The sequence below is a fragment of the Bombina bombina genome, chromosome 4, assembly GCF_027579735.1.
Source record: "Bombina bombina isolate aBomBom1 chromosome 4, aBomBom1.pri, whole genome shotgun sequence".
Classification (NCBI taxonomy): Eukaryota; Metazoa; Chordata; class Amphibia; order Anura; family Bombinatoridae; genus Bombina; species Bombina bombina.
The window spans coordinates 255,667,646-255,693,660 of NC_069502.1; the positions used below are offsets into that span (position 1 = coordinate 255,667,646).

The following is a 26,015-nucleotide window of genomic DNA, read 5'->3' on the forward strand; positions in this document are numbered from 1 at the left end:
TTTATTAGACTGAACGTCAATAGGACTGGTTACCTCAATATCCAAAGTAATTAACACTTCTTTTAATAAAGAATGCATATACTTTATTTTAAATAAATAAGTAGATTTGTCAGTGTCAATGTCTGAGGAAGGATCTTCTGAATCAGATAGATCCTCATCAGAAGAGGATAAATTATTATGTTGCTGGTCATTTGAAATTTCATCAGCTAAATGAGAAGTTTTAAAAGACCTTTTACGTTTATTAGAAGGTAGAAATGCAGACAAAGCCTTCAGAATAGTCAGATACAAATTCTTTAAAATTTACAGGTATATCATGTACATTAGAAGTTGAAGGAACTGCAACTGGCAATGTACTATTACTGATGGAAACACTATCTGCATGTAAAAGTTTATCATGACAACTATTACAAATGACATTTGGTGGAATAATTTCTACACTTTTACAACAAATGCACTTAGCTTTGGTAGAACCGATGTCAGGCAGCAATGTTCCAGCAGAAACTTCTGAGTCAGGATCAGATTGGGACATCTTGCTCAATGTAAGAGAAAAAAACAACATATAACGCAAAATTATCTATTTCCTTATATGACAGTTTCAGGAATGGGAAAAAATGCAAAAGCATAGGCCTCTGATAGAGAAAAAAGCAAGAGGCAAACATCAATGGGGTATTGAAATAATGAAAAAAAATTGGCGCCAAGTATGACGCACAACGTAGCGTAAACTTTTTTGGTGCCAAAAATAACCGGAAATGACACACTCGCGTCACTAATGATGCCGCCGTGTGAAAGGTCTCGGCGTCACGTATGACGCCGGAAATGACGAAGTTGCGTCATAAACGTCTTTTTTCGCGCCAAAAAAAATTTCGCGCCAAGAATGACGCAATAAAGTTTAGCATTTGACGCACCCGCGGGCCTAATACCCACAATAGCAAGAAGTAGCCAATTGGAAAAAAGACTAAACCCCAGGTAAGAAATACATTTCTTAAATGTTTAAATTCCCCAAATATGAAACTGATAGTCTGCTGAAGGAAATACATGAACCTGACTCATGGCAAATATAAGTACAATACATATATTTAGAACTTTATATAAATGCATAAAGTGCCAAACCATAGCTGAGGTGTCTTAAGTAATAAAAAAACATACTTACCAAAAGACACCCATCCACATATAGCAGATAGCCAAACCAGTACTAAAACAGTTATTAGTAGAGGTAATGGTAAATTGAGAGTATATCGTCGATCTGAAAAGGGAGGTAGGAGATGAATCTCTACGACCGATAACAGAGAACCTATGAAATAGACCCCCGTTAGGGAAATCATCGTATTCAAATAAGTGATACTCCCTTCACATCCCTCTGACATTCGCTGTACTCTGAGAGGAATCGGGCTTCAACAATGCTGAGAAGCGCATATCAACGTAGAAATCTTAGCACAAACTTACTTCACCACCTCCATAGGAGGCAAAGTTTGTAAAACTGAATTGTGGGTGTGGTGAGGGGGTGTATTTATAGGTGTATTTATAGGCATTTTGAGGTTTGGGAAACTTTGCCCCTCCTGGTAGGATTGTATATCCCATATGTCACTAGCTCATGGACTCTTGCCAATTACATGAAAGAAATTTTATTTTAGTATTTGTGATGCGGGAGGGCCTCAGTTTAGGGGTTAATAGGTAGTTTATGTGTTAGTGTACTTTTTAGCACTTTAGTTATGAGTTTTATGCTATGGCGTTGTACCATAAAACTCTTAACTACTGACTTTTAAATGCGTTAGGACTCGACAGGGTAGGGTGTACGGCTCACTTTTTGGCCTCCCAGGACAGACTCGTAATATCAGCGCTATGGAAGTCCCATAGAAAAAAGACTTTACAAAGTTTACGTAAGTCGTTTTGCGGTAAGGCCAAAGAAGTGTCCGGTGACCCTAAACCTTCAAGACTCGTAATACCAGCGGGCGTAAAAAAGCAGCGTTAGGACCTCTTAACGCTGCTTTTTTACCCTAATGCACAACTCGTAATCTAGCTGATAGTGTGGAAAACGTCAAAATCCTGTTCTGGTTCCTTTACCCACCGCTCTTTGCCTTTTTGCCAAACACTTTAATGTGAATAGAAAACCAAAAGCACAGAGCAAGGAGATTACCCTTAAAGCCCACAAATGCGGGAGTGACTTACTACAGTGAGAACAAAAGGCATGATATATATATATACATACAATTATCACATAACAATACATTTATCAGCTATTTTTGGTAAGGATATGTCTATATTCTATAATGTTCTTAGGCACTGCAATACATTTAAATTAAATTGTATTAACATATCTATTATAACATGTAAGTGTTATAAAATTCATGTAAGGATAGTGAGTCAGAATCCCCCTCTGCATTAGTCTTACTAACATTATATGCAAACAATCTAATCCTACCCTGTGTTATCATCTGCTCTATGCTAGTTCTGTACTTTCACTGAATAGGAAGGAAGAACAAATTAAACATGGTTATTACAATAGTTACATTTATTTTAATGCATGAAGACCTAGAACTAATTTGTTTACTATATACAGCACCTAAGAAAAGAGGGAGGGGAGGAAGTAGTTCTCGGTCTCTTCCCCTTTTTTATCAATAATTTGCCCATGCAATTGGCTTACTGAATGACCTGCATCTAGGGTACAATGGGGTGAGACTGGCTTTCTTTATTTTTACAGGAGACTGGGAATTACTTTTAAAACATAGAGAGACTTTTTGGTTTTCCCATTTGGAATCTATGTATCCTAAAGAAAATGGATTTGACCGTCTTTCTGTGAATAATGTTGCTAAAACCTATCGGCTAGATTTAGAGTTCTGCGGCCAAAGGGGTGCGTTAGCTACGCGTGCTTTTTTTCTCCCGCACCTTTTAAATACCGCTGGTATTTAGAGTTCACAGAAGGGCTACGTTAGGCTCCAAAAAGGGAGCGTATAGCATATTTACCGCCACTGCAACTCTCGATACCAGCGGTGCTTACGGACGCGGCCAGCTTCAAAAACGTGCTCGTGCACGATTCCCCCATAGAAAACAATGGGGCTGTTTGAGCTGAAAAAAAACCTAACACCTGCAAAAAAGCAGCGTTCAGCTCCTAACGCAGCTACATTGTTTCCTATGGGGAAACACTTCCTACGTCTGCACCTAACACCCTAACATGTACCCCGAGTCTAAACACCCCTAACCTTACACTTATTAACCCCTAATCTGCCGCCCCCGCTATCGCTGACCCCTGCATATTATTATTAACCCCTAATCTGCCGCTCCGTACACCGCCGCCAGCTACGTTATCCCTATGTACCCCTAACATCGCCGACCACTATGTTATATTTATTAACTCCTAATCTGCCGCCCCCGCTATCGCTGACCCCTGCATATTATTATTAACCCCTAATCTGCCGCTCCGTACACCGCCGCCAGATACGTTATCCCTATGTACCCCTAACATCGCCGACCACTATGTTATATTTATTAACCCCTAATCTGCCGCCCCCGTTATCGCTGACCCCTGCATATTATTATTAACCCCTAATCTGCTGCTCCGTACATCGCCGCCAGCTAAGTTATCCCTATGTACCCCTAACATCGCCGACCACTATGTTATATTTATTAACCCCTAATCTGCCGCCCCCGCTATCGCTGACCCCTGCATATTATTATTAACCCCTAATCTGCCGCTCCGTACACCGCCGCCAGCTACGTTATCCCTATGTACCCTTAACATCGCCGACCACTATGTTATATTTATTAACCCCTAATCTGCCGCCCCCGCTATCGCTGACACCTGCATATTATTATTAACCCCTAATCTGCCGCTCCGTACACCGCCGCAACATACATTATAGTTATGTACCCCTAATCTGCTGCCCCTAACACCGCCGACCCCTATATTATATTTATTAACCCCTAATCTGCCCCCCACAACGTTGCCGCCAGCTACCTACAATAATTAACCCCTAATCTGCCGACTGGAGCTCACCGCTACTATAATAAATGTATTAACCCCTAAACCTAAGTCTAACCCTAACACTAACACCCCCCTAAATTAAATATAACGAAATAAATTAACTCTTATTAAATAAATTATTCCTATTTAAAGCTAAATACTTACCTGTAAAATAAACCCTAATATAGCTACAATATAAATTATAATTATATTGTAGCTATTTTAGGATTAATATTTATTTTACAGGAAACTTTGTATTTATTTTAACCAGATACAATAGCTATTAAATAGTTAATAACTATTTAATAGCTACCTAGTTAAAATAATTACAAAATTACCTGTAAAATAAATCCTAACCTAAGTTACAATTAAAGCTAACACTACACTATCAATAAATAAATTAAATAAAATACCTACAATTACCTACAATTAAACCTAACACTACACTATCAATAAATAAATTAAATAAAATACCTACAAATAAATACAATGAAATAAACTAACTAAAGTACAAAACATAAAAAAAGCTAAGTTACAAAAAATAAAAAAATATTTACAAACATTAGAAAAATATTACAACAATTTTAAACTAATTACACCTACTCTAAGCCCCCTAATAAAATAACAAAGACCCCCAAAATAAAAAAATGCCCTACCCTATTCTAAATTAAAAAAGTTCAAAGCTCTTTTACCTTACCAGCCCTGAAAAGGGCCCTTTGCGGGGCATGCCCCAAAGAATTCAGCTCTTTTGCCTGTAAAAAAAAACACATACAATACCCCCCCCCTAACATTACAACCCACCACCACATACCCGTTATCTAACCCAAACCCCCCTTAAATAAACCTAACACTAAGCCCCTGAAGATCTTCCTACCTTATCTTCACCTCGCCGGGTATCACACCGATCCGTCCTGGCTCCGATGTCTTGATCCAAGCCCAAGCGGGGGGCTGAAGATGTCCATGATCCGGCTGAAGTCTTCATCCAAGCGGGAGCTTAAGAGGTCCATGATCCGGCTGAAGTCTTCTATCAACGGCATCTTCAATCTTCTTTCTTCCGGAGCCATCATCTTCCAGCCAACGCGGATCCAACCTCTTCTACCGACGCCTACTCGCCGAATGACGGTTGCTTTAAATGACGTCATCCAAGATGGCGTCCGTCGAATTCCGATTGGCTGATAGGATTCTATCAGCCAATCAGAATTAAGGTAGGAAAATTATGATTGGCTGATGGAATCAGCCAATCAGAATCAAGTTCAATCCGATTGGCTGATCCGATCAGCCAATCAGATTGAGCTTGCATTCTATTGGCTGTTCCGATCAGCCAATAGAATGCGAGCTCTATTTGTAGGTATTTTATTTAATTTATTTATTGATAGTGTAGTGTTAGGTTTAATTGTAGATAATTGTAGGTAGTTTATTTAATTTATTTATTGATAGTGTAGTGTTAGGTTTAATTGTAACATAGGTTAGGATTTATTTCACAGGTAATTTTGTAATTATGTTAACTAGGTAACTATTTAATAGTTATTAACTATTTAATAGCTATTGTACCTGGTTAAAATAATTACAAAGTTGCCTGTAAAATAAATATTAATCCTAAAATAGCTACAATATAATTATTATTTATATTGTAGCTATATTAGGGTTTATTTTACAGGTAAGTATTTAGCTTTAAATAGGAATAATTTATTTAACCCCTTAATGACCGAGGACGTGCAGGGTACGTCCTCAAAAAAAAAGCAGTTAACGCCTGAGGACGTACCCTGCACGTCCTCAGTGTGGAAAGCAGCTGGAAGCGATCCTGCTCGCTTCCAGCTGCTTTCCGGTTATTGCAGTGATGCCTCGATATGGAGGCATCCTGCAATAACCTTACATGGCCATCCGATGCAGAGAGAGCCACTGTGTGGCCCTCTCTGCACCGGACATCGATGGCCGGTATCGTTGGTGGGTGGGAGCCGACTTGGGAGGCGGGTGGGCGGCCATCGGTGTGCCCTCTGACATCAAGGGGGGCGGGATCGGAAGCGGGACTGTTAGGGGCGCGCACGGGAGCGCGCGCGCGTGCACGGAGGTTGGCGGGCGCGTGCACGGGGCGGGAGCGGGTGGGAACCGCTACACTACGGAAAATATTTTTATTAAAAAATTGCCCAAATCTTGCAAAATCAAAATAAAATCAATAGCACAAAAAGAGATCGTGGAGGGGTGGGGGGTTGGTTTTGTGTGGGGGGAAGCTACAATACAGAAAATCTTAATAAAAATTAAAAAAACACATGTTTTCTTCTAAACTGGGTACTGGCAGACAGCTGCCAGTACCCAAGATGGTGCAGATTAAGTTAGAGTGGGAGGCTTATAGAGCTGTTTGGGGGGGGATCAGTGAGGTTGGGGGCTAAGGGGGATAGTACACAGCAGCATAATAGCATATGTAAATATGCTTTCTTAAAAAACACACAAATATAGCTTTTATTTTAGTACTGGCAGACTTTCTGCCAGTACTTAAGATGGCGGGGACAATTGTGGGGTGGGGGAGGGAAGAGAGCTGTTTGGGAGGGATCAGGGGGTGTGATGTTTCAGGTGGGAGGCTGAGCTCTACACTAAATGTGATATTAACCCTGCAAGCTCCCTACAAGCTACCTAATTAACCCCTTCACTGCTAGCCATAATACACGTGTGATGCGCAGCGGCATTTAGCGGCCTTCTAAATACCAAAAAGCAACGCCAAAGCCATATATGTCTGCTATTTCTGAACAAAGGGGATCCCAGAGAAGCATTTACAACCATTTGTGCCATAACTGCACAAGCTGTTTGTAAATGATTTCAGTGAGAAACCTAAAATTGTGAAAAATTTTACGTTTTTTTTTAATTTGATCGCATTTGGCGGTGAAATGGTGGCATAAAATATACCAAAATGGGCCTAGATCAATACTTGGGGTTGTCTACTACACTACACTAAAGCTAAAATTACCCCAAAAAGCTCCCTACATGCTCCCTAATTAACCCCTTCACTGCTGGGCATAATACACGTGTGGTGCGCAGTGGCATTTAGTGGCATTCTAATTACCAAAAAGCAACACCAAAGCCATATAAGTCTGCTATTTATGAACAAAGGGGATCCCAGAGAAGAATTTACAACCTTTTGTGCCATAATTGCACAAGCTGTTTGTAAATAATTTCAGTGAGAAACCAAAAGTTTGTGAAAAAAATTGTGAAAAAGTGAACAATTTTTTTTATTTGATCGCATTTGGCGGTGAAATGGTGGCATGAAATATACCAAAATGGGCCTAGATCAATACTTTGGGTTGTCTACTAAAAAAAAATATATACATGTCAATGGATATTCAGAGATTCCTGAAAGATATCAGTGTTCTAATGTAACTAGCGCTAATTTTGAAAAAAAAAGGTTTGGAAATAGCAAAGTGCTACTTGTATTTATGGCCCTATAACTTGCAAAAAAAGCAAAGAACATGTAAACATTGGGTATTTCTAAACTCAGGACAAAATTTAGAAACTATTTAGCATAGGTGTTTTCTGGTGGTTGTAGATATGTAACAGATTTTGGGGGTCAAAGTTAGAAAAAGTGTATTTTTTTTCAATTTTTCCTCATATTTTATAATTTTTTTTATAGTAAATTATAAGATATGATGAAAATAATGGTATCTTTAGAAAGTCCATTTAATGGCGAGAAAAACGGTATATAATATGTGTGGGTACAGTAAATGAGTAACAGGAAAATTACAGCTAAACACAAACACCGCAAAAATGTAAAAATAGCCTTGGTCCCAAACGGACAGAAAATGGAAAAGTGCTGTGGTCATTAAGGGGTTAATAAGAGTTAATTTATTTAGTTAGATTTAAATTATATTTAAATTAGGGGGGTGTTAGGGTTAGACTTAGCTTTAGGGGTTAATACATTTATTATAGTAGCGGTGAGATCCGGTCGACAGATTAGGGGTTAATAATTGTAGGTAGGTGGAGGCAACGTTGGGGGCGGCAGATTAGGGGTTAATAAATATAATATAGGGGTCGGCGGTGTTAGGGGCAGCAGATTAGGGGTACATAGGGATAATGTAGCTGGCGGCGGTGTACGGAGCGGCAGATTAGGGGTTAAAAAAAATATGCAGGTGTCAGCGATAGCGGGGGCGGCAGATTAGGGATTAATAAATATAATATAGGGGTCGGCGATGTTAGGGGCAGCAGATTAGGGGTACATAGGGATAACGTAGCTGGCGGCGGTGTACGGAGTGGCAGATTAGGGGTTAAAACATTTTAATAGTGTGGCGGCGATGTGGGGGGACCTCGGTTTAGGGGTGCATAGGTAGTTTATGGGTGTTAGTGTACTTTAGAGCACAGTAGTTAAGAGTTTTATAAACCGGCGTTAGCCCAGAAAGCTCTTAACTACTGACTTTTTTCTGCGGCTGGAGTTTTGTCATTAGATTTCTAACGCTCACTTCAGCCAAGACTCTAAATACCGGCGTTAGAAAGATCCCATTGAAAAGATAGGATACGCAAATGGCGTAGGGGGATCTGCGGTATGGAAAAGTCGCGGCTGCAAAGTGAGCGTTAGACCCTTTCCTGACTGACTCCAAATACCAGCGGGCGGTAAAAACCAGCGTTAGGACCCTCTAACTCTAACTGGTTTTGACGGCTACCGCCCAACTCTAAATCTAGGCCTATGTGTATAGAATCCACATTCCTTCTACTCTATGGAATATTGTATAGCTATATATTGAAGATTGCCAAAACTGCTGATGACACAAAAGTGTCCCGCTCAAGGGGGCGCTATGGTATAAGATATAAAATATCTGTCAGTTTAGTATATCAGAATATAGACCAATCTGTGTACATATATAAAAAATGATGAATGTTATAAACAATCAGTGAATGCAATAATTCTCTTATCGGAGTCTTTTGTAAGAAACATTGAGATCTCAAGTCCAAATACTCCAAAAGTGTTCTTCTATGGTGAGAATTCCCAAAAAAAGGACCATGAGATCATTCCCATTCCAAAAAAAGCACTACAAGATGTCTGAGGAAACAGCTAGCTGAGCTGAGAAACGCGTTGAAATCTGTATCTTACAATTGTTTATATATACCTGGGTGAAACAGAATACCCATGGTGTTTTACCACTATTTTAAGTAAAATATCTTTTATACTGTATGGGAGCCTGAGCTTGACTCATCATTCCAATTACCTGGATTTCCTGTATCCTGTTATCCTTGTGGAGGATCAGTGTCGCTGGGTCACTGGAAGTTCCCAGCTTGCCCCGATTAGCACATTTGGTGCTGCTCCGTATGTGAGTATAACCACAATACAAGACCTGTTTGTATTACCATTACCACCGCAGTACCACACTAGGAGGTGCCCTTTTTTTGTGATTTTCTCCTCACAGATATCTGATATTGAAGATTGTGAATGCGTTAATTATGGCATGAGTGCTCAAAGCATTGCATATTTCTATTCACACTATGTTTCAATAGTCATACAGGAGACTGTCCTGTTGGTGTGAATTGATAAGTACTTGATAAAGTGATACCAGTTCTCAGTGTCTGGTTTTATGTCACTTAATATGAGTCCTAAATCGCCACATTTAGAAATCTGGAGCTGCTTCAATTGATGGAGCATAGTTGTACAGCTGCACCAATATGTATTCTACTTATTAACATATTATGTAATGTACACTGCACAGTTTACTTCTTGTGACAAAAGACTAGAAATCAATCATCAGACGACTGTGCCGAGATACTCAGACACAACAGGCCTTGGCTTTGTTTCCTGCTATTACACAGTAATTCCTAACCCTGCAGTTAAAGTTAACAAAACTTGTTTATTTACAGCATTGGTAAAACTAAGAATGAGTTCCATTTGTACTACTGGCTACAATCTATCATAGACAGAGAGTATAAATTGAGGATAATCCAAAATTATCATAATATGAAAAGGTTTAAAAGCAGAGAGCGGTAAAATGTCAACTACAAAGCATGGACGTTGTTTCGCTTTAGACATCTAGACTACAGCACAACTAATTATAATCATTAAGATTGAGGGGGCTTACTAGCATCCTCTTTCACTCCTTACCTACTAGTGCCCTTTAAGGTAATCCCAGTGCCCCCTTCCATATGTTATGCCTATCAGTGCCCCCTCTCAATAATCCTAACCCCCCCAGGGGGCAGCACCACCCACTTAGGGAACCACTGATTTAGAAAATATTTTTGTTAAATGACGATTAAAAGTTAAGCTTTTTAACTTGATATTGAAGCTAAGAAAAAAAGTGCATGTCTGCGCACATTTCATCCCTAGAGACTTGCTGAAAAGAATAACTGCTATTGGTTGGCAGTACCATATCTCACAGGCATAAACAAAAAATGGCTTATTTTAACCACAGGAACATATACAAAAAAGCAGACAATACGTTTTAAAATGTTCCTTTTTAGATGCCAAAACAACCCAAACAGCATTTTAAAGTCACTCTAAGTGCCATGGGTTCTCGCATTGATTGAGTAAATATGTAAATATCCCAGTAACCCTCAGCCTTATGTTTAGCTTTTATAAAGAACAAATCCATTAGCTCCACTTATGAGCGTGTGGAATAAATATTTATTTTCTCTTTACCCATTAACTAGTGCCTAAGTTGTGAAAAGCCTCCTATGCCTTCCAAAACAAACACTAAAGAAAATACACCATAGGATCATCCAGATATGTTGCAGTGGTCCTGTTACCTGTCTCACAGTGTATCCCTGTGAACCTTTGTGAGCACACACAGCTATAACCAATGCCCATATCCTCACAGAGCCCTCCATTCTGGCACGGCGATGAAGCACAAGGTCTGACCTCTGGAAACAGAGAAACAGAATCAGACATAAAATTAAAAATCGGAAGGACAGAGCCCTGTAGTTACAAAACCTCATGTACAATAATATCAAGCAATATTGATGTTTACTCATTTATAGGGAAAGAAGCTAAATCTTTTTGAAATCAGTGTAACTAAAATACATTTTCACTGGCAAAGATGAACTTCAGATGTTAAGAAATGTGCATTGTAAGATACCTTTACTTCCATTCATTTGTATCTACTCTGCCCTTAATACAGTAGGAATCAAAAAGGAATACAGACGTGTTACAAAAAACAGTAATACACATACTTAAAGGAATGATTCATATAGCGCATGCAATTTTAAACAACTTTCCAATTTACTTCTTTTATCTAATTTGCGTCTGTCTTTTGATATCCTTTGTTCAAAAGAATATCTAGGTAGGCTCAGGAGCTGCAAAGCACTACTAGGAGCTTGCTGCTGACTGGTGGCTGCACATATATGCCTCTTGTAATTGGCTCACCTGATGTGTTCAGTTAGATCCCAGTAGTGCATTCATGTTCCTTCAACAAAGGATACCCTTTAAAGATCTTATCACAAGCTCTGTGAGCCTTTTACCTGTCTCACAGTGTGTCCCAGTGAATCTCTGAGGGCACACACAGGTATAGCTGTCTAGCAGATCCTCACAGGTCCCTCCATTTACACAGGGAGAGGAAATACAAGGGTTGAGCTCTATGAACAAACAAAACAGTATATTAGAAAGAATAAATACTTAACCTTAAAAAAAAACATTAATTATTGATTATATTTTATTTCTGTGGATTAGTTATCCCAGGGAATTTTAAAAGGAATGTAGCTATAATAAAATTGAGTAGATTCTTCATATTTAAGTTGAAATAAAGTACCGACAAGCTGGAGCAGCTAGAAGAGTAAAATTTAACTTTTAATGTATCCATTAAAAACAAAAGTGCATAAAGTTAATAAAAAGCACAAAGACCAGCTGACATGTCCCCATTAGAATGCTACGCGTTTCACGCCTAGGCCTAGCTCAGCACGTCATATGCCCCCCACCCGAGAGACACTAAAGTAAACTGATGTTCCAGTAAACACAGGTCATAAGTCTAATATTATAAATCTTAGTTTACTTTACAACAATAAATGTATAATACTACAACAAAAAGGCTCAGTGAATGTAACCGATTAAAAAGAAACACACCATAAACACTGTGGTCTCCTTTGTGCTCCTCATTACCTGTCTCACAGCGCTCTCCAGTAAACCCAGGTTTGCAAGTACATCTGTAATCTATATATAGATCTTCACAAGTTCCACCATTTAGACAAGGAGATGATAAGCACGGTTTGACCTCTTAAGATAAAGAGAGTGTTAAATAAGAAAAAAGGAAAGAGTTGGATCATATTTAACTCCTTTTGTTAACAATAACCTCACTAGACAGTGTGTTCCTGCAGGAGCTGTCTCTAATACGATGTGGGGACTTCCTAGCTTGCTGAAATCTTTAACTGCACTGTATTGTGCCAGCTTTTCTTCATCTCTTTTAGTTATCCAGCTGTATGTTCCATACTTCCCCAAAGAACAACCTATGTGCCAGTGTTCCTTTGTCTACACTCTCAAATTATGCTTTATGTATTATTGTGTTCCTATACATTTAGTTTTTTTGTACTATGTGAACCTTTCATGATTTTCATACATCCAGATTGCACAGGAATAATATGGGGTGACTTTTTTTTAGTAATTTTTGTTCCACAACAAAAAAAAGAAAGGTGCATTCTGCTCAAACTGGCTAAATGGGTTAGTTAAGATTCATCAGCTCAAAAGGGAGTTCTTTCAATCAGTTATTCTTGTTTTACAACCAGGACATTACAGGACCAATACAGATTACATTAATGCAAATATTTGTGTTCCTATCGATACCGATTATTTTAGATTTCTGTGTTGTGTGGTGGAGCCATTTCATTTTTAGTTTGTGACTTCTATTATCAATATAACCATTGCTTGAAGAGACTCTACTAAGGTCTCTGTGGCCTCTCCGGCAAAGTTCATGCTACAGAGAATTTCAGAGACCCTTAACTTGACAGCAGTAAAGGCTTAATCTATGTGCTCATAAATATTATTTGGATATTAGTAAAGAAATCTTTAAGGATTATGACATTTTTGCAATCTATCCTGGCCCTATAAAGGGTAGGGAAGCTTAAAAAACTTTCCAAGCCAACCTTTTTCATTGAGTAATCTTTATAGTTTAATAGTTTAAGAAAAATTTCCTGCCTTTTAAAGGTATGGGCTAATTTCACCAGAGTTTCAACATCTTCACAAACTTGCCCTGTTGAAGTTTGTATAAAACAGCTATATAAAGTAGCCACTTGATCTTTTATTACTTCACAAATTGTAACTAATTCAAGAAGCATTTAATAGGAAGGTATTGCAGACCGTACTTCCTGGGTATTTTTTGTGGCTTGTCTTCATGCAACTATGGTACTGATCTGGCAGTCCTAAATATGGTCCTGTCAGAGTGAGAGCCTGCTTTTTTGTGTATGATAATCGCTTTGACTGTCTCTTTCTCCTCTACAAATGAGTCTTTGCTTGGCTAAAAGTGATTTAAGAATATCAAAATGAGGAACTCCTGAGACTTCTTTCAGTTTTCCATCAACTCCTAGTAACAATACTATATACACTCCAGAAATAAATATGGCTTCTCTATAAGTGAGAAAATATTGGGGGAGGGTTTATTGACAGGTTCAGTGTTCACCTATTTCGCAATGCGTTCCAGTGAATCTTGCCATGCAAACACAGCTGTAACTATCACCTCGATCCTCACAGCTTCCCCCATTCTGACAAGGAGATGAAAAGCATGGTCGGACCTCTGAGAAAAGACAAGTCAAAGAAGAGAGGGAAAATGAGAAACTAGTCCGAGTCCTGTCACCAGTGTTATTTTATGTCTCTTGTTCTGCCCAGAAAAACACAAAAATCTAATTTCTATAGTATTTGTGTCACAAATGTCCTTTGTGTCATTATTAAAATTCACCAATTCACCTAAAGCAAGGCCTTCCTTAAAGTGATGGTAAACTCCGTTATTGTCAAATTACAGATTTAGATTCTTTAATATAATAAGTATTAAACCGCATTATCATGTCACTATTTTTTCATGTACGTTTATTTAATTTTGAATACATTCTCAAACCCTTGTTGCGCCGCATCGCCCAGCCCCTCTTCGATGTCTCACTGAATATTGTCTACTTTCATCTTGTCTCCACCCTCTCTGCATGTCAGAGAATTTGCTCGCTACCGACAGTATTATTTTTCACGCATGCGCATTGGTGAGCATGACGTAATATATAGTATCATATTATCCACCAAAAATATATATTTTAAATATTATATAGTCATATATATTTATGTGACATAATACAAATATATCAATTGTTTACAGATAGTAAGTAACTGACAATGCACGCATGTGTTCCAGAAAACATGCACGAGCAAAATCGTCTGTGTATTTAAAAGCTTCTGATTGGATGGTCGGATTGCTCGGATTGTGCGTTAATGCGCATGCGCAAATCAGATTGCATAGAAATAAGCCTGTCTGGCGACAGGCTTGCTGATTAATCAACAGAAATAAACAATGATTATGACGTCACAGGGGGCTGGCGATTTAACGGAACAGACAGATTAAATATAAGAAAATTGTAAGTAAATGGCTATATAATTTATTAATTGAAATTTGGTGTGCATATTTAATAAGACTGAACAAGATTGATCATATAATCGGTCAATATTGAGTTTACCATCCCTTTAATTCACAGTTATCTTGCAATGACCATAAGCAATGTAATAATTGCCCTTATGAACTTCATACATACAAGTTGTCTGGCTGCAATAACACCTTGGACATCAGATTCTTTCCATACAAGTCATTAGTATTCTCTATGTCATCAAACTTTCAATCAATGTACCTGTTTCACAGCTGTCTCCAGTGTATCCTGACTGACACACACATACTGCAGCCTGATTGTGAACTTGACATTCTCCTCCATTTAGACAGTTCTTATCAGTACAGGGCGATACCTCTAGGAGAAACAGGACACACAGGGACTAAACTGCCATAAACCCATTTAATGTGAAAGCCATTTAAAAAGCACCAATCCATCATATATGTTCAAACATGGCCCTGCAGAACATCAGTACATACAATCTGCTACCTCTCCCTAGAATGCAGCATACTGTAGTATCAAACACTTTACAGACTTCTTCACAGATGATATATTCAAATGTAGCATCATGTCTGGTGTTTGATTTATTGATGGATTTTGACACACTGATGTTCCAGACCTAAAAAATATGCTTATGGGAGTTTTTCTTATGCATTTTAGTTTCAATATTAATTTAAAGGGACTCTTGTTTTTATTTAAACATTTTGCTTTGGCCCACACTCCCTAGATAGGCCAGAAAGCAAAATCTGTAACCTGGGTTTACAAAATGCGGCAATTTGCCTAAACCAACTGACGATTTGCAGCTTATAAAATTTGCAGTTTGGCCTCACTTGGAAGCTTGAGACAAAGCCCAAATGTATACAAAAGCAAGAAGTGTTTATTTGCCTTTTAAACAATTTTAATCTTAGCTTTTATCATGCAAGAAATAATATTATTTATTGTTAGTTATTTGTAGAGCATTAACAGATTCCACAAGATTTAATTGCGGATCTGTCATAACCATGAGAAAAAATAGTTTAATGTTTCCTTAAAGGGACAGTCTAGTCAAAATTAAACTTTCATGATTTAGATAGGGCATGCAATTTTTAACAACTTTCCAATTTGCTTTTTCATCAAATTTGATTTGTTCATTTGGTATTCTTTGTTGAAAGCTAAACCTAGGTAGGCTCATATGCTAATTTCTAAGACCTTGAGGGCCGCCTCTTATCTAAATGCATTTGACAGCTAGAGGGCATTAGTTCACATGTATCATATAGATAACATTGTGCTCACGACCGTGGAGTTACCTAGGTGTCACCACTGATTGGCTAAAATGCAAGTCTGTTAAAAGAACTAAAAACAGAATTTATGTTTACCTGATAAATTACTTTCTCCAACGGTGTGTCCGGTCCACGGCGTCATCCTTACTTGTGGGATATTCTCCTCCCCAACAGGAAATGGCAAAGAGCCCAGCAAAGCTGGTCACATGATCCCTCCTAGGCTCCGCCTACCCCAGTCATTCGACCGACGTTAAGGAGGAATATTTGCATAGGAGAAACCATATGGTACCGTGGTGACTGTAGTTAAAGAAAATAAATTATCAGACCTGATTAAAAAAACCAGGGCGGGCCGTGGACCGGACACACCGTTGGAGAAAGTAATTTATCAGGTAAACATAAATTCTGTTTTCTCCAACATAGGTGTGTCCGGTCCACGGCGTCATCCTTACTTGTGGGAACAAATACCAAAGCTTTAGGACACGGATGAAGGGAGGGAGCAAATCAGGTCACCTAAATGGAAGGCACCACGGCTTGCAAAACCTTTCTCCCGAAAATAGCCTCAGAAGAAGCAAAAGTATCAAACTTGTAAAATTTGGTAAAAGTGTGCAGTGAAGACCAAGTCGCTGCCCTACATATCTGATCAACAGAAGCCTCGTTCTTGAAGGCCCATGTGGAAGCCACAGCCCTAGTGGAATGAGCTGTGATTCTTTCGGGAGGCTGCCGTCCGGCAGTCTCGTAAGCCAATCTGATGATGCTTTTAATCCAAAAAGAGAGAGAGGTAGAAGTTGCTTTTTGACCTCTCCTTTTACCAGAATAAACAACAAACAAGGAAGATGTTTGTCTAAAATCCTTTGTAGCATCTAAATAGAATTTTAGAGCGCGAACAACATCCAAATTGTGCAACAAACGTTCCTTCTTTGAAACTGGTTTCGGACACAGAGAAGGTACGATAATCTCCTGGTTAATGTTTTTGTTAGAAACAACTTTTGGAAGAAAACCAGGTTTAGTACGTAAAACCACCTTATCTGCATGGAACACCAGATAAGGAGGAGAACACTGCAGAGCAGATAATTCTGAAACTCTTCTAGCAGAAGAGATTGCAACTAAAAACAAAACTTTCCAAGATAATAACTTAATATCAACGGAATGTAAGGGTTCAAACGGAACCCCCTGAAGAACTGAAAGAACTAAATTGAGACTCCAAGGAGGAGTCAAAGGTTTGTAAACAGGCTTAATTCTAACCAGAGCCTGAACAAAGGCTTGAACATCTGGCACAGCTGCCAGCTTTTTGTGAAGTAACACAGACAAGGCAGAAATCTGTCCCTTCAGGGAACTTGCAGATAATCCTTTTTCCAATCCTTCTTGAAGGAAGGATAGAATCTTAGGAATCTTAACCTTGTCCCAAGGGAATCCTTTAGATTCACACCAACAGATATATTTTTTCCAAATTTTGTGGTAAATCTTTCTAGTTACAGGCTTTCTGGCCTGAACAAGAGTATCGATAACAGAATCTGAGAACCCTCGCTTCGATAAGATCAAGCGTTCAATCTCCAAGCAGTCAGCTGGAGTGAAACCAGGTTCGGATGTTCGAACGGACCCTGAACAAGAAGGTCTCGTCTCAAAGGTAGCTTCCAAGGTGGAGCCGATGACATATTCACCAGATCTGCATACCAAGTCCTGCGTGGCCACGCAGGAGCTATCAAGATCACCGACGCCCTCTCCTGATTGATCCTGGCTACCAGCCTGGGGATGAGAGGGAACGGCGGGAACACATAAGCTAGTTTGAAGGTCCAAGGTGCTACTAGTGCATCCACTAGAGCCGCCTTGGGATCCCTGGATCTGGACCCGTAGCAAGGAACTTTGAAGTTCTGACGAGAGGCCATCAGATCCATGTCTGGAATGCCCCACAGCTGAGTGACTTGGGCAAAGATTTCCGGATGGAGTTCCCACTCCCCCGGATGCAATGTCTGACGACTCAGAAAATCCGCTTCCCAATTTTCCACTCCTGGGATGTGGATAGCGGACAGGTGGCAGGAGTGAGACTCCGCCCATAGAATGATTTTGGTCACTTCTTCCATCGCTAGGGAACTCCTTGTTCCCCCCTGATGGTTGATGTACGCAACAGTTGTCATGTTGTCTGATTGAAACCGTATGAACTTGGCCCTCGCTAGCTGAGGCCAAGCCTTGAGAGCATTGAATATCGCTCTCAGTTCCAGAATATTTATCGGTAGAAGAGATTCTTCCCGAGACCAAAGACCCTGAGCTTTCAGGGATCCCCAGACCGCGCCCCAGCCCATCAGACTGGCGTCGGTCGTGACAATGACCCACTCTGGTCTGCGGAATGTCATCCCTCGTGACAGGTTGTCCAGGGACAGCCACCAACGGAGTGAGTCTCTGGTCCTCTGATTTACTTGTATCTTCGGAGACAAGTCTGTATAATCCCCATTCCACTGACTGAGCATGCACAGTTGTAATGGTCTTAGATGAATGCGCGCAAAAGGAACTATGTCCATAGCCGCTACCATCAACCCGATCACTTCCATGCACTGAGCTATGGAAGGAAGAGGAACGGAATGAAGTATCCGACAAGAGTCTAGAAGCTTTGTTTTTCTGGCCTCTGTCAGAAATATCCTCATTTCTAAGGAGTCTATTATTGTTCCCAAGAAGGGAACCCTTGTTGACGGAGATAGAGAACTCTTTTCCACGTTCACTTTCCATCCGTGAGATCTGAGAAAGGCCAGGACGATGTCCGTGTGAGCCTTTGCTTGAGGAAGGGACGACGCTTGAATCAGAATGTCGTCCAAGTAAGGTACTACAGCAATGCCCCTTGGTCTTAGCACAGCTAGGAGGGACCCTAGTACCTTTGTGAAAATCCTTGGAGCAGTGGCTAATCCGAAAGGAAGCGCCACGAACTGGTAATGCTTGTCCAGGAATGCGAACCTTAGGAACCGATGATGTTCCTTGTGGATAGGAATATGTAGATACGCATCCTTTAAATCCACCGTGGTCATGAATTGACCTTCCTGGATGGAAGGAAGAATAGTTCGAATGGTTTCCATCTTGAACGATGGAACCTTGAGAAACTTGTTTAAGATCTTGAGATCTAAGATTGGTCTGAACGTTCCCTCTTTTTTGGGAACTATGAACAGATTGGAGTAGAACCCCATCCCTTGTTCTCTTAATGGAACAGGATGAATCACTCCCATTTTTAACAGGTCTTCTACACAATGTAAGAATGCCTGTCTTTTTATGTGGTCTGAAGACAACTGAGACCTGTGGAACCTCCCCCTTGGGGGAAGTCCCTTGAATTCCAGAAGATAACCTTGGGAGACTATTTCTAGCGCCCAAGGATCCAGAACATCTCTTGCCCAAGCCTGAGCGAAGAGAGAGAGTCTGCCCCCCACCAGATCCGGTCCCGGATCGGGGGCCAACATTTCATGCAGTCTTGGTAGCAGTGGCAGGTTTCTTGGCCTGCTTTCCCTTGTTCCAGCCTTGCATTGGTCTCCAAGCTGGCTTGGCTTGAGAAGTATTACCCTCTTGCTTAGAGGACGTAGCACCTCGGGCTGGTCCGTTTCTACGAAAGGGACGAAAATTAGGTTTATTTTTTGCCTTGAAAGGCCGATCCTGAGGAAGGGCGTGGCCCTTACCCCCAGTGATATCAGAGATAATCTCTTTCAAGTCAGGGCCAAACAGCGTTTTCCCCTTGAAAGGAATGTTAAGTAGCTTGTTCTTGGAAGACGCATCAGCCGACCAAGATTTCAACCAAAGCGCTCTGCGCGCCACAATAGCAAACCCAGAATTCTTAGCCGCTAACCTAGCCAATTGCAAAGTGGCGTCTAGGGTGAAAGAATTAGCCAATTTGAGAGCATTGATTCTGTCCATAATCTCCTCATAAGGAGGAGAATCACTATCGACCGCCTTTATCAGCTCATCGAACCAGAAACATGCGGCTGTAGCGACAGGGACAATGCATGCAATTGGTTGTAGAAGGTAACCCTGCTGAACAAACATCTTTTTAAGCAAACCTTCTAATTTTTTATCCATAGGATCTTTGAAAGCACAACTATCCTCTATGGGTATAGTGGTGCGTTTGTTTAAAGTGGAAACCGCTCCCTCGACCTTGGGGACTGTCTGCCATAAGTCCTTTCTGGGGTCGACCAAAGGAAACAATTTTTTAAATATGGGGGGAGGGACGAAAGGAATACCGGGCCTTTCCCATTCTTTATTAACAATGTCCGCCACCCGCTTGGGTATAGGAAAAGCTTCTGGGAGCCCCGGCACCTCTAGGAACTTGTCCATTTTACATAGCTTCTCTGGGATGACCAACTTGTCACAATCATCCAGAGTGGATAATACCTCCTTAAGCAGAATGCGGAGATGTTCCAACTTAAATTTAAATGCAATCACATCAAGTTCAGCCTGTTGAGAAATGTTCCCTGAATCAGTAATTTCTCCCTCAGACAAAACCTCCCTGGCCCCATCAGACTGGGTTAGGGGCCCTTCAGAGATATTAGTATCAGCGTTGCCATGCTCTTCAGTATCTAAAACAGAGCAGCCGCGCTTACGCTGACAAGTGTTCATTCTGGCTAAAATGTTTTTGACAGAATTATCCATTACAGCCGTTAATTGTTGCATAGTAAGGAGTATTGGCGCGCTAGATGTACTAGGGGCCTCCTGAGTGGGCAAGACTCGTGTAGACGAAGGAGGGAATGATGCAGTACCATGCTTACTCCCCTCACTTGAGGAATCATCTTGGGCATCATTGTCATTATCACATAAATCACATTTATTTAAATGAATAGGAATTCTGGCTTCCCCACATTCAGAACACAGTCTATCTGGTAGTTCAGACATGTTAAACAGGCATAAACTTGATAACAAAGTACAAAAACGTTTTAAAATAAAACCGTTACTGTCACTTTAAATTTTAAACTGAACACACTTTATTACTGCAATTGCGAAAAAACATGAAGGAATTGTACAAAATTCACCAAATTTTCACCACAGTGTCTTAAAGCCTTAAAAGTATTGCACACCAAATTTGGAAGCTTTAACCCTTAAAATAACGGAACCGGAGCCGTTTTAAACTTTAACCCCTTTACAGACCCTGGTATCTGCTTTGCTGAGACCCAACCAAGCCCAAAGGGGAATACGATACCAAATGATGCCTTCAGAAAGTCTTTTCTAAGTATCAGAGCTCCTCACACATGCGACTGCATGCCATGCCTCTCAAAAACAAGTGCGCCACACCGGCGCGAAAATGAGGCTCTGCTTATGCTTTGGGAAAGTCCCTAAGTAATAAGGTGTCTAATACAGTGCCTGCCGATATTCTTATATCAAAATACCCAGATAAAATGATTCCTCAAGGCTAAATATGTGTTAATAATGAATCGATTTAGCCCAGAAAAGTCTACAGTCTTAATAAGCCCTTGTGAAGCCCTTATTTATGATCGTAATAAACATGGCTTACCGGATCCCATAGGGAAAATGACAGCTTCCAGCATTACATCGTCTTGTTAGAATGTGTCATACCTCAAGCAGCAAGAGACTGCATACTGTTCCCCCAACTGAAGTTAGTAGCTCTCAACAGTCCTGTGTGGAACAGCCATGGATTTTAGTTACGGTTGCTAAAATCATTTTCCTCATACAAACAGAAATCTTCATCTCTTTTCTGTTTCTGAGTAAATAGTACATACCAGCACTATTTCAAAATAACAAACTCTTGATTGAATAATAAAAACTACAGTTAAACACTAAAAAACTCTAAGCCATCTCCGTGGAGATGTTGCCTGTACAACGGCAAAGAGAATGACTGGGGTAGGCGGAGCCTAGGAGGGATCATGTGACCAGCTTTGCTGGGCTCTTTGCCATTTCCTGTTGGGGAGGAGAATATCCCACAAGTAAGGATGACGCCGTGGACCGGACACACCTATGTTGGAGAAATAAGGGTGTAGTCTGTTGAGGCTTAGATACAAGGTAATCACAGATATAAAAAGTATATTAATATAACTGTGCTGGTTATGCAAAGTTGTGGAATGGGTAATAAAGGGATTATCTATCTTTTTAAACAATAACAATTCTGGAGTAGACTGTCCCTTTAAGTTTTTTTCTTTGCATAGATTTAAATTTAATTGATGAAGTCATACATATTTTCTTACGGCTAGATTTAGAGTTTTGTCGGTAAGGACCCGCGTAGCTAACGCTGGCTTTTTTCTGGCCGCACCATAAAAATAACTCTGGTATTCAGAGTCCACATAAAGGCTGCGTTAGGCTCCAAAAAAGGAGCGTAGAGCATATTTAATTTATTTCGATACCAGAGTTGCTTACGGACGCGGCCAGCCTTAAAAACGTGCTCGTGCACGATTCCCCCATAGGAAACAATGGGGCTGTTTGAGCTGAAAAAAACCTAACACCTGCAAAAAAGCCGCGTTCAGCTCCTAACGCAGCCCCATTGTTTGCTATGGGGAAACACTTCCTACGTCTGCACCTAACACCCTAACATGTACCCCGAGTCTAAACACCCCTAACCTTACACTTATTAACCCCTAATCTGCCGCCCCCGCTATCGCTGACCCCTGCATATTATTTTTAACCCCTAATCTGCCGCTCCGTAAACTGCCGCTACTTACATTATCCTTATGTACCCCTAATCTGCTGCCCCTAACACCGCCGACCCCTATATTATATTTATTAACCCCTAATCTGCCCCCCACAACGCCGCCTCCACCTGCCTACACTTATTAACCCCTAATCTGCCGAGCGGACCGCACCGCTACTATAATAAAGTTATTAACCCCTAATCCGCCTCACTAACCCTATAATAAATAGTATTAACCCCTAATCTGCCCTCCCTAACATCGCCGACACCTAACTTCAAACATTAACCCCTAATCTGCCGACTGGAGCTCACCGCTATTCTAATAAATGTATTAACCCCTAAAGCTAAGTCTAACCCTAACACTAACACCCCCCTAACTTAAATATAATTTAAATCTAACGAAATTAATTAACTCTTATTAAATAAATTATTCCTATTTAAAGCTAAATACTTACCTGTAAAATAAATCCTAATATAGCTACAATATAAATTATAATTATATTATAGCTATTTTAGGATAAATATTTATTTTACAGGTAACTTTGTATTTATTTTAACCAGGTACAATAGCTATTAAATAGTTAAGAACTATTTAATAGCTAAAATAGTTAAAATAATTACAAAATTACCTGTAAAATAAATCCTAACCTAAGTTACAATTAAACCTAACACTATACTATCATTAAATTAATTAAATAAAATACCTACAATTACCTACAATTAAACCTAACACTACACTATCAATACATTAATTAAATACAATACCTACAAATAACTACAATGAAATAAACTAAACTAAAGTACAAAAAATAAAAAAGAACTAAGTTACAAAAAATAAAAAAATATTTACAAACATAAGAAAAATATTACAACAATTTTAAACTAATTACACCTACTCTAAGCCCCCTAATAAAATAACAAAGACCCCCAAAATAAAAAATGCCCTACCCTATTCTAAATTACTAAAGTTCAAAGCTCTTTTACCTTACCAGCCCTGAACAGGGCCCTTTGCGGGGCATGCCCCAAGAAGTTCAGCTCTTTTGCCTGTAAAAAAAAACCATACAATACCCCCCCCAACATTACAACCCACCACCCACATACCCCTAATCTAACCCAAACCCCCCTTAAATAAACCTAACACTAAGCCCCTGAAGATCATCCTACCTTGTCTTCACCTCACCGGGTATCACCGATCGGTCCTGGCTCCAAAATCTTCATCCAACCCAAGCGGGGGCTGGCGATCCATCATCCGGTGGCTGAAGAGGTCCAGAAGAGGCTCCAAAGTCTTCATCCTATCCGGGAAGAAGAGTAGATCCGGACCGGCAACCATCATCTTCCAAGCGGCATCTTCTATCTTCATCCGATGAGGACCGGCTCCATCCTGAAGACCTCCACCGCGGACCCATCTTCATCCGGCGACGTCCAACTGAAGAATGACGGTTCCTTTAAGGGACGTCATCCAAGATGGCGTCCCTCGAATTCCGATTGGCTGATAGGATTCTATCAGCCAATCGGAATTAAGGTAGGAATATTCTGATTGGCTGATGGAATCAGCCAATCAGAATCAAGATCAAACCGATTGGCTGATCCAATCACCCAATCAGATTGAGCTCGCATTCTATTGGCTGATCGGAACAGCCAATAGAATGTGAGCTCAATCTGATTGGCTGATTGGATCAGCCAATCGGATTGAACTTGATTCTGATTGGCATTCTTCCCGGATAGGATGAAGACTTTGGAGCCTCTTCTGGACCTCTTCAGCCACCGGATGATGGATCGCCAGCCCCCGCTTGGGTTGGATGAATATTTTGGAGCCAGGACCGATCGGTGATACCCGGTGAGGTGAAGACAAGGTAGGATGATCTTCAGGGGCTTAGTGTTAGGTTTATTTAAGGGGGGTTTGGGTTAGATTAGGGGTATGTGGGTGGTGGGTTGTAATGTTGGGGGGGGTATTGTATGGTTTTTTTTACAGGCAAAAGAGCTGAACTTCTTGGGGCATGCCCCGCAAAGGGCCCTGTTCAGGACTGGTAAGGTAAAAGAGCTTTGAACTTTAGTAATTTAGAATAGGGTAGGGCATTTTTTATTTTGGGGGTCTTTGTTATTTTATTAGGGGGCTTAGAGTAGGTGTAATTAGTTTAAAATTGTTGTAATATTTTTCTTATGTTTGTAAAAAAAATTTATTTTTTGTAACTTAGTTCTTTTTTATTTTTTGTACTTTAGTTAGTTTATTTCATTGTAGTTATTTGTAGGTATTGTATTTAATTAATGTATTGATAGTGTAGTGTTAGGTTTAATTGTAGGTAATTGTAGGTATTTTATTTAATTAATTTAATGATAGTATAGTGTTAGGTTTAATTGCAACTTAGGTTAGGATTTATTTTACAGGTAATTTTGTAATTATTTTAACTATTTTAGCTATTAAATAGTTCTTAACTATTTAATAGCTATTGTACCTGGTTAAAATAAATACAAAGTTACCTGTAAAATAAATATTAATCCTAAAATAGCTATAATATAATTATAATTTATATTGTAGCTATATAAGGATTTATTTTACAGGTAACTATTTAGCTTTAAATAGGAATAATTTATTTAATAAGAGTTAATTAATTTCGTTAGATTTAAATTATATTTAAGTTAGGGGGGTGTTAGTGTTAGGGTTAGACTTAGCTTTAGGGGTTAATACATTTATTAGAATAGCGGTGAGCTCCGGTCGGCAGATTAGGGGTTAATAATTGAAGTTAGGTGTCGGCGATGTTAGGGAGGGCAGATTAGGGGTTAATACTATTTATTATAGGGTTAGTGAGGCGGATTAGGGGTTAATAACTTTATTATAGTAGCGGTGCGGTCCGCTCGGCAGATTAGGGGTTAATAAGTGTAGGCAGGTGGAGGCGACGTTGAGGGGGGCAGATTAGGGGTTAATAAATATAATATAGGGGTCGGCGGTGTTAGGGGCAGCAGATTAGGGGTACATAAGGATAACTTAAGTAGCGGCGCTTTGCGGTCGGCAGATTAGGGGTTAATTATTGTAGGTAGCTGGCTACGACGTTGTGGGGGGCAGGTTAGGGGTTAATAAATATAATATAGGGGTTGGCGGTGTTAGGGGCAGCAGATTAGGGGTACATAAGGATAACGTAGGTGGCGGTCGGCAGATTAGGGGTTAAAAAAATTTAATCGAGTGGCGGCGATGTGGGGGGACCTCGGTTTAGGGGTACATAGGTAGTTTATGGGTGTTAGTGTACTTTAGAGCACAGTAGTTAAGAGCTTTATGAACCGGCATTAGCCCAGAAAGCTCTTAACTACTGATTTTTTTCTGCGGCTGGAGTTTTGTCGTTAGAATTCTAACGCTCACTTCAGACACGACTCTAAATACCGGAGTTAGAAAAATCCCATTGAAAATATAGGATACGCAATTGACGTAAGGGGATCTGCGGTATGGAAAAGTCGCGGCTGAAAAGTGAGCGTTAGACCCTTTTTTGAGTGACTCCAAATACCGGAGGTAGCCTAAAACCAGCGTTAGGAGCCTCTAACGCTGGTTTTCACGGCTACCGCCAAACTCCAAATCTAGGCCTTAGAAAGGAAGCTATTTTACGTGAAGAAGATTTTCTCTAGAGTTTTGAGTTACAATAATAACACAGTAATAACATAAAGACCGACGTGCTTGTTTTCTGTA

The 26,015-nt window shown here is 40.0% G+C and overlaps 1 protein-coding gene across 1 annotated transcript in view; it reads right to left on the reverse strand.

Moving 5' to 3' along the window:
* The window catches only part of SNED1 (sushi, nidogen and EGF like domains 1), a 482,978-nt gene that overhangs the window by 331,497 nt on the left and 125,466 nt on the right, over positions 1-26,015 (reverse strand). Inside the window, exons 7-11 of the mRNA XM_053709904.1 lie at positions 14,729-14,842; positions 13,525-13,638; positions 12,015-12,128; positions 11,381-11,494; positions 10,670-10,783 (exon numbers count right to left, since the gene is read on the reverse strand). Of these exons, the coding sequence (XP_053565879.1) occupies positions 10,670-10,783; positions 11,381-11,494; positions 12,015-12,128; positions 13,525-13,638; positions 14,729-14,842 (570 nt within the window). The remainder of the gene's footprint in view (positions 1-10,669; positions 10,784-11,380; positions 11,495-12,014; positions 12,129-13,524; positions 13,639-14,728; positions 14,843-26,015) is intronic.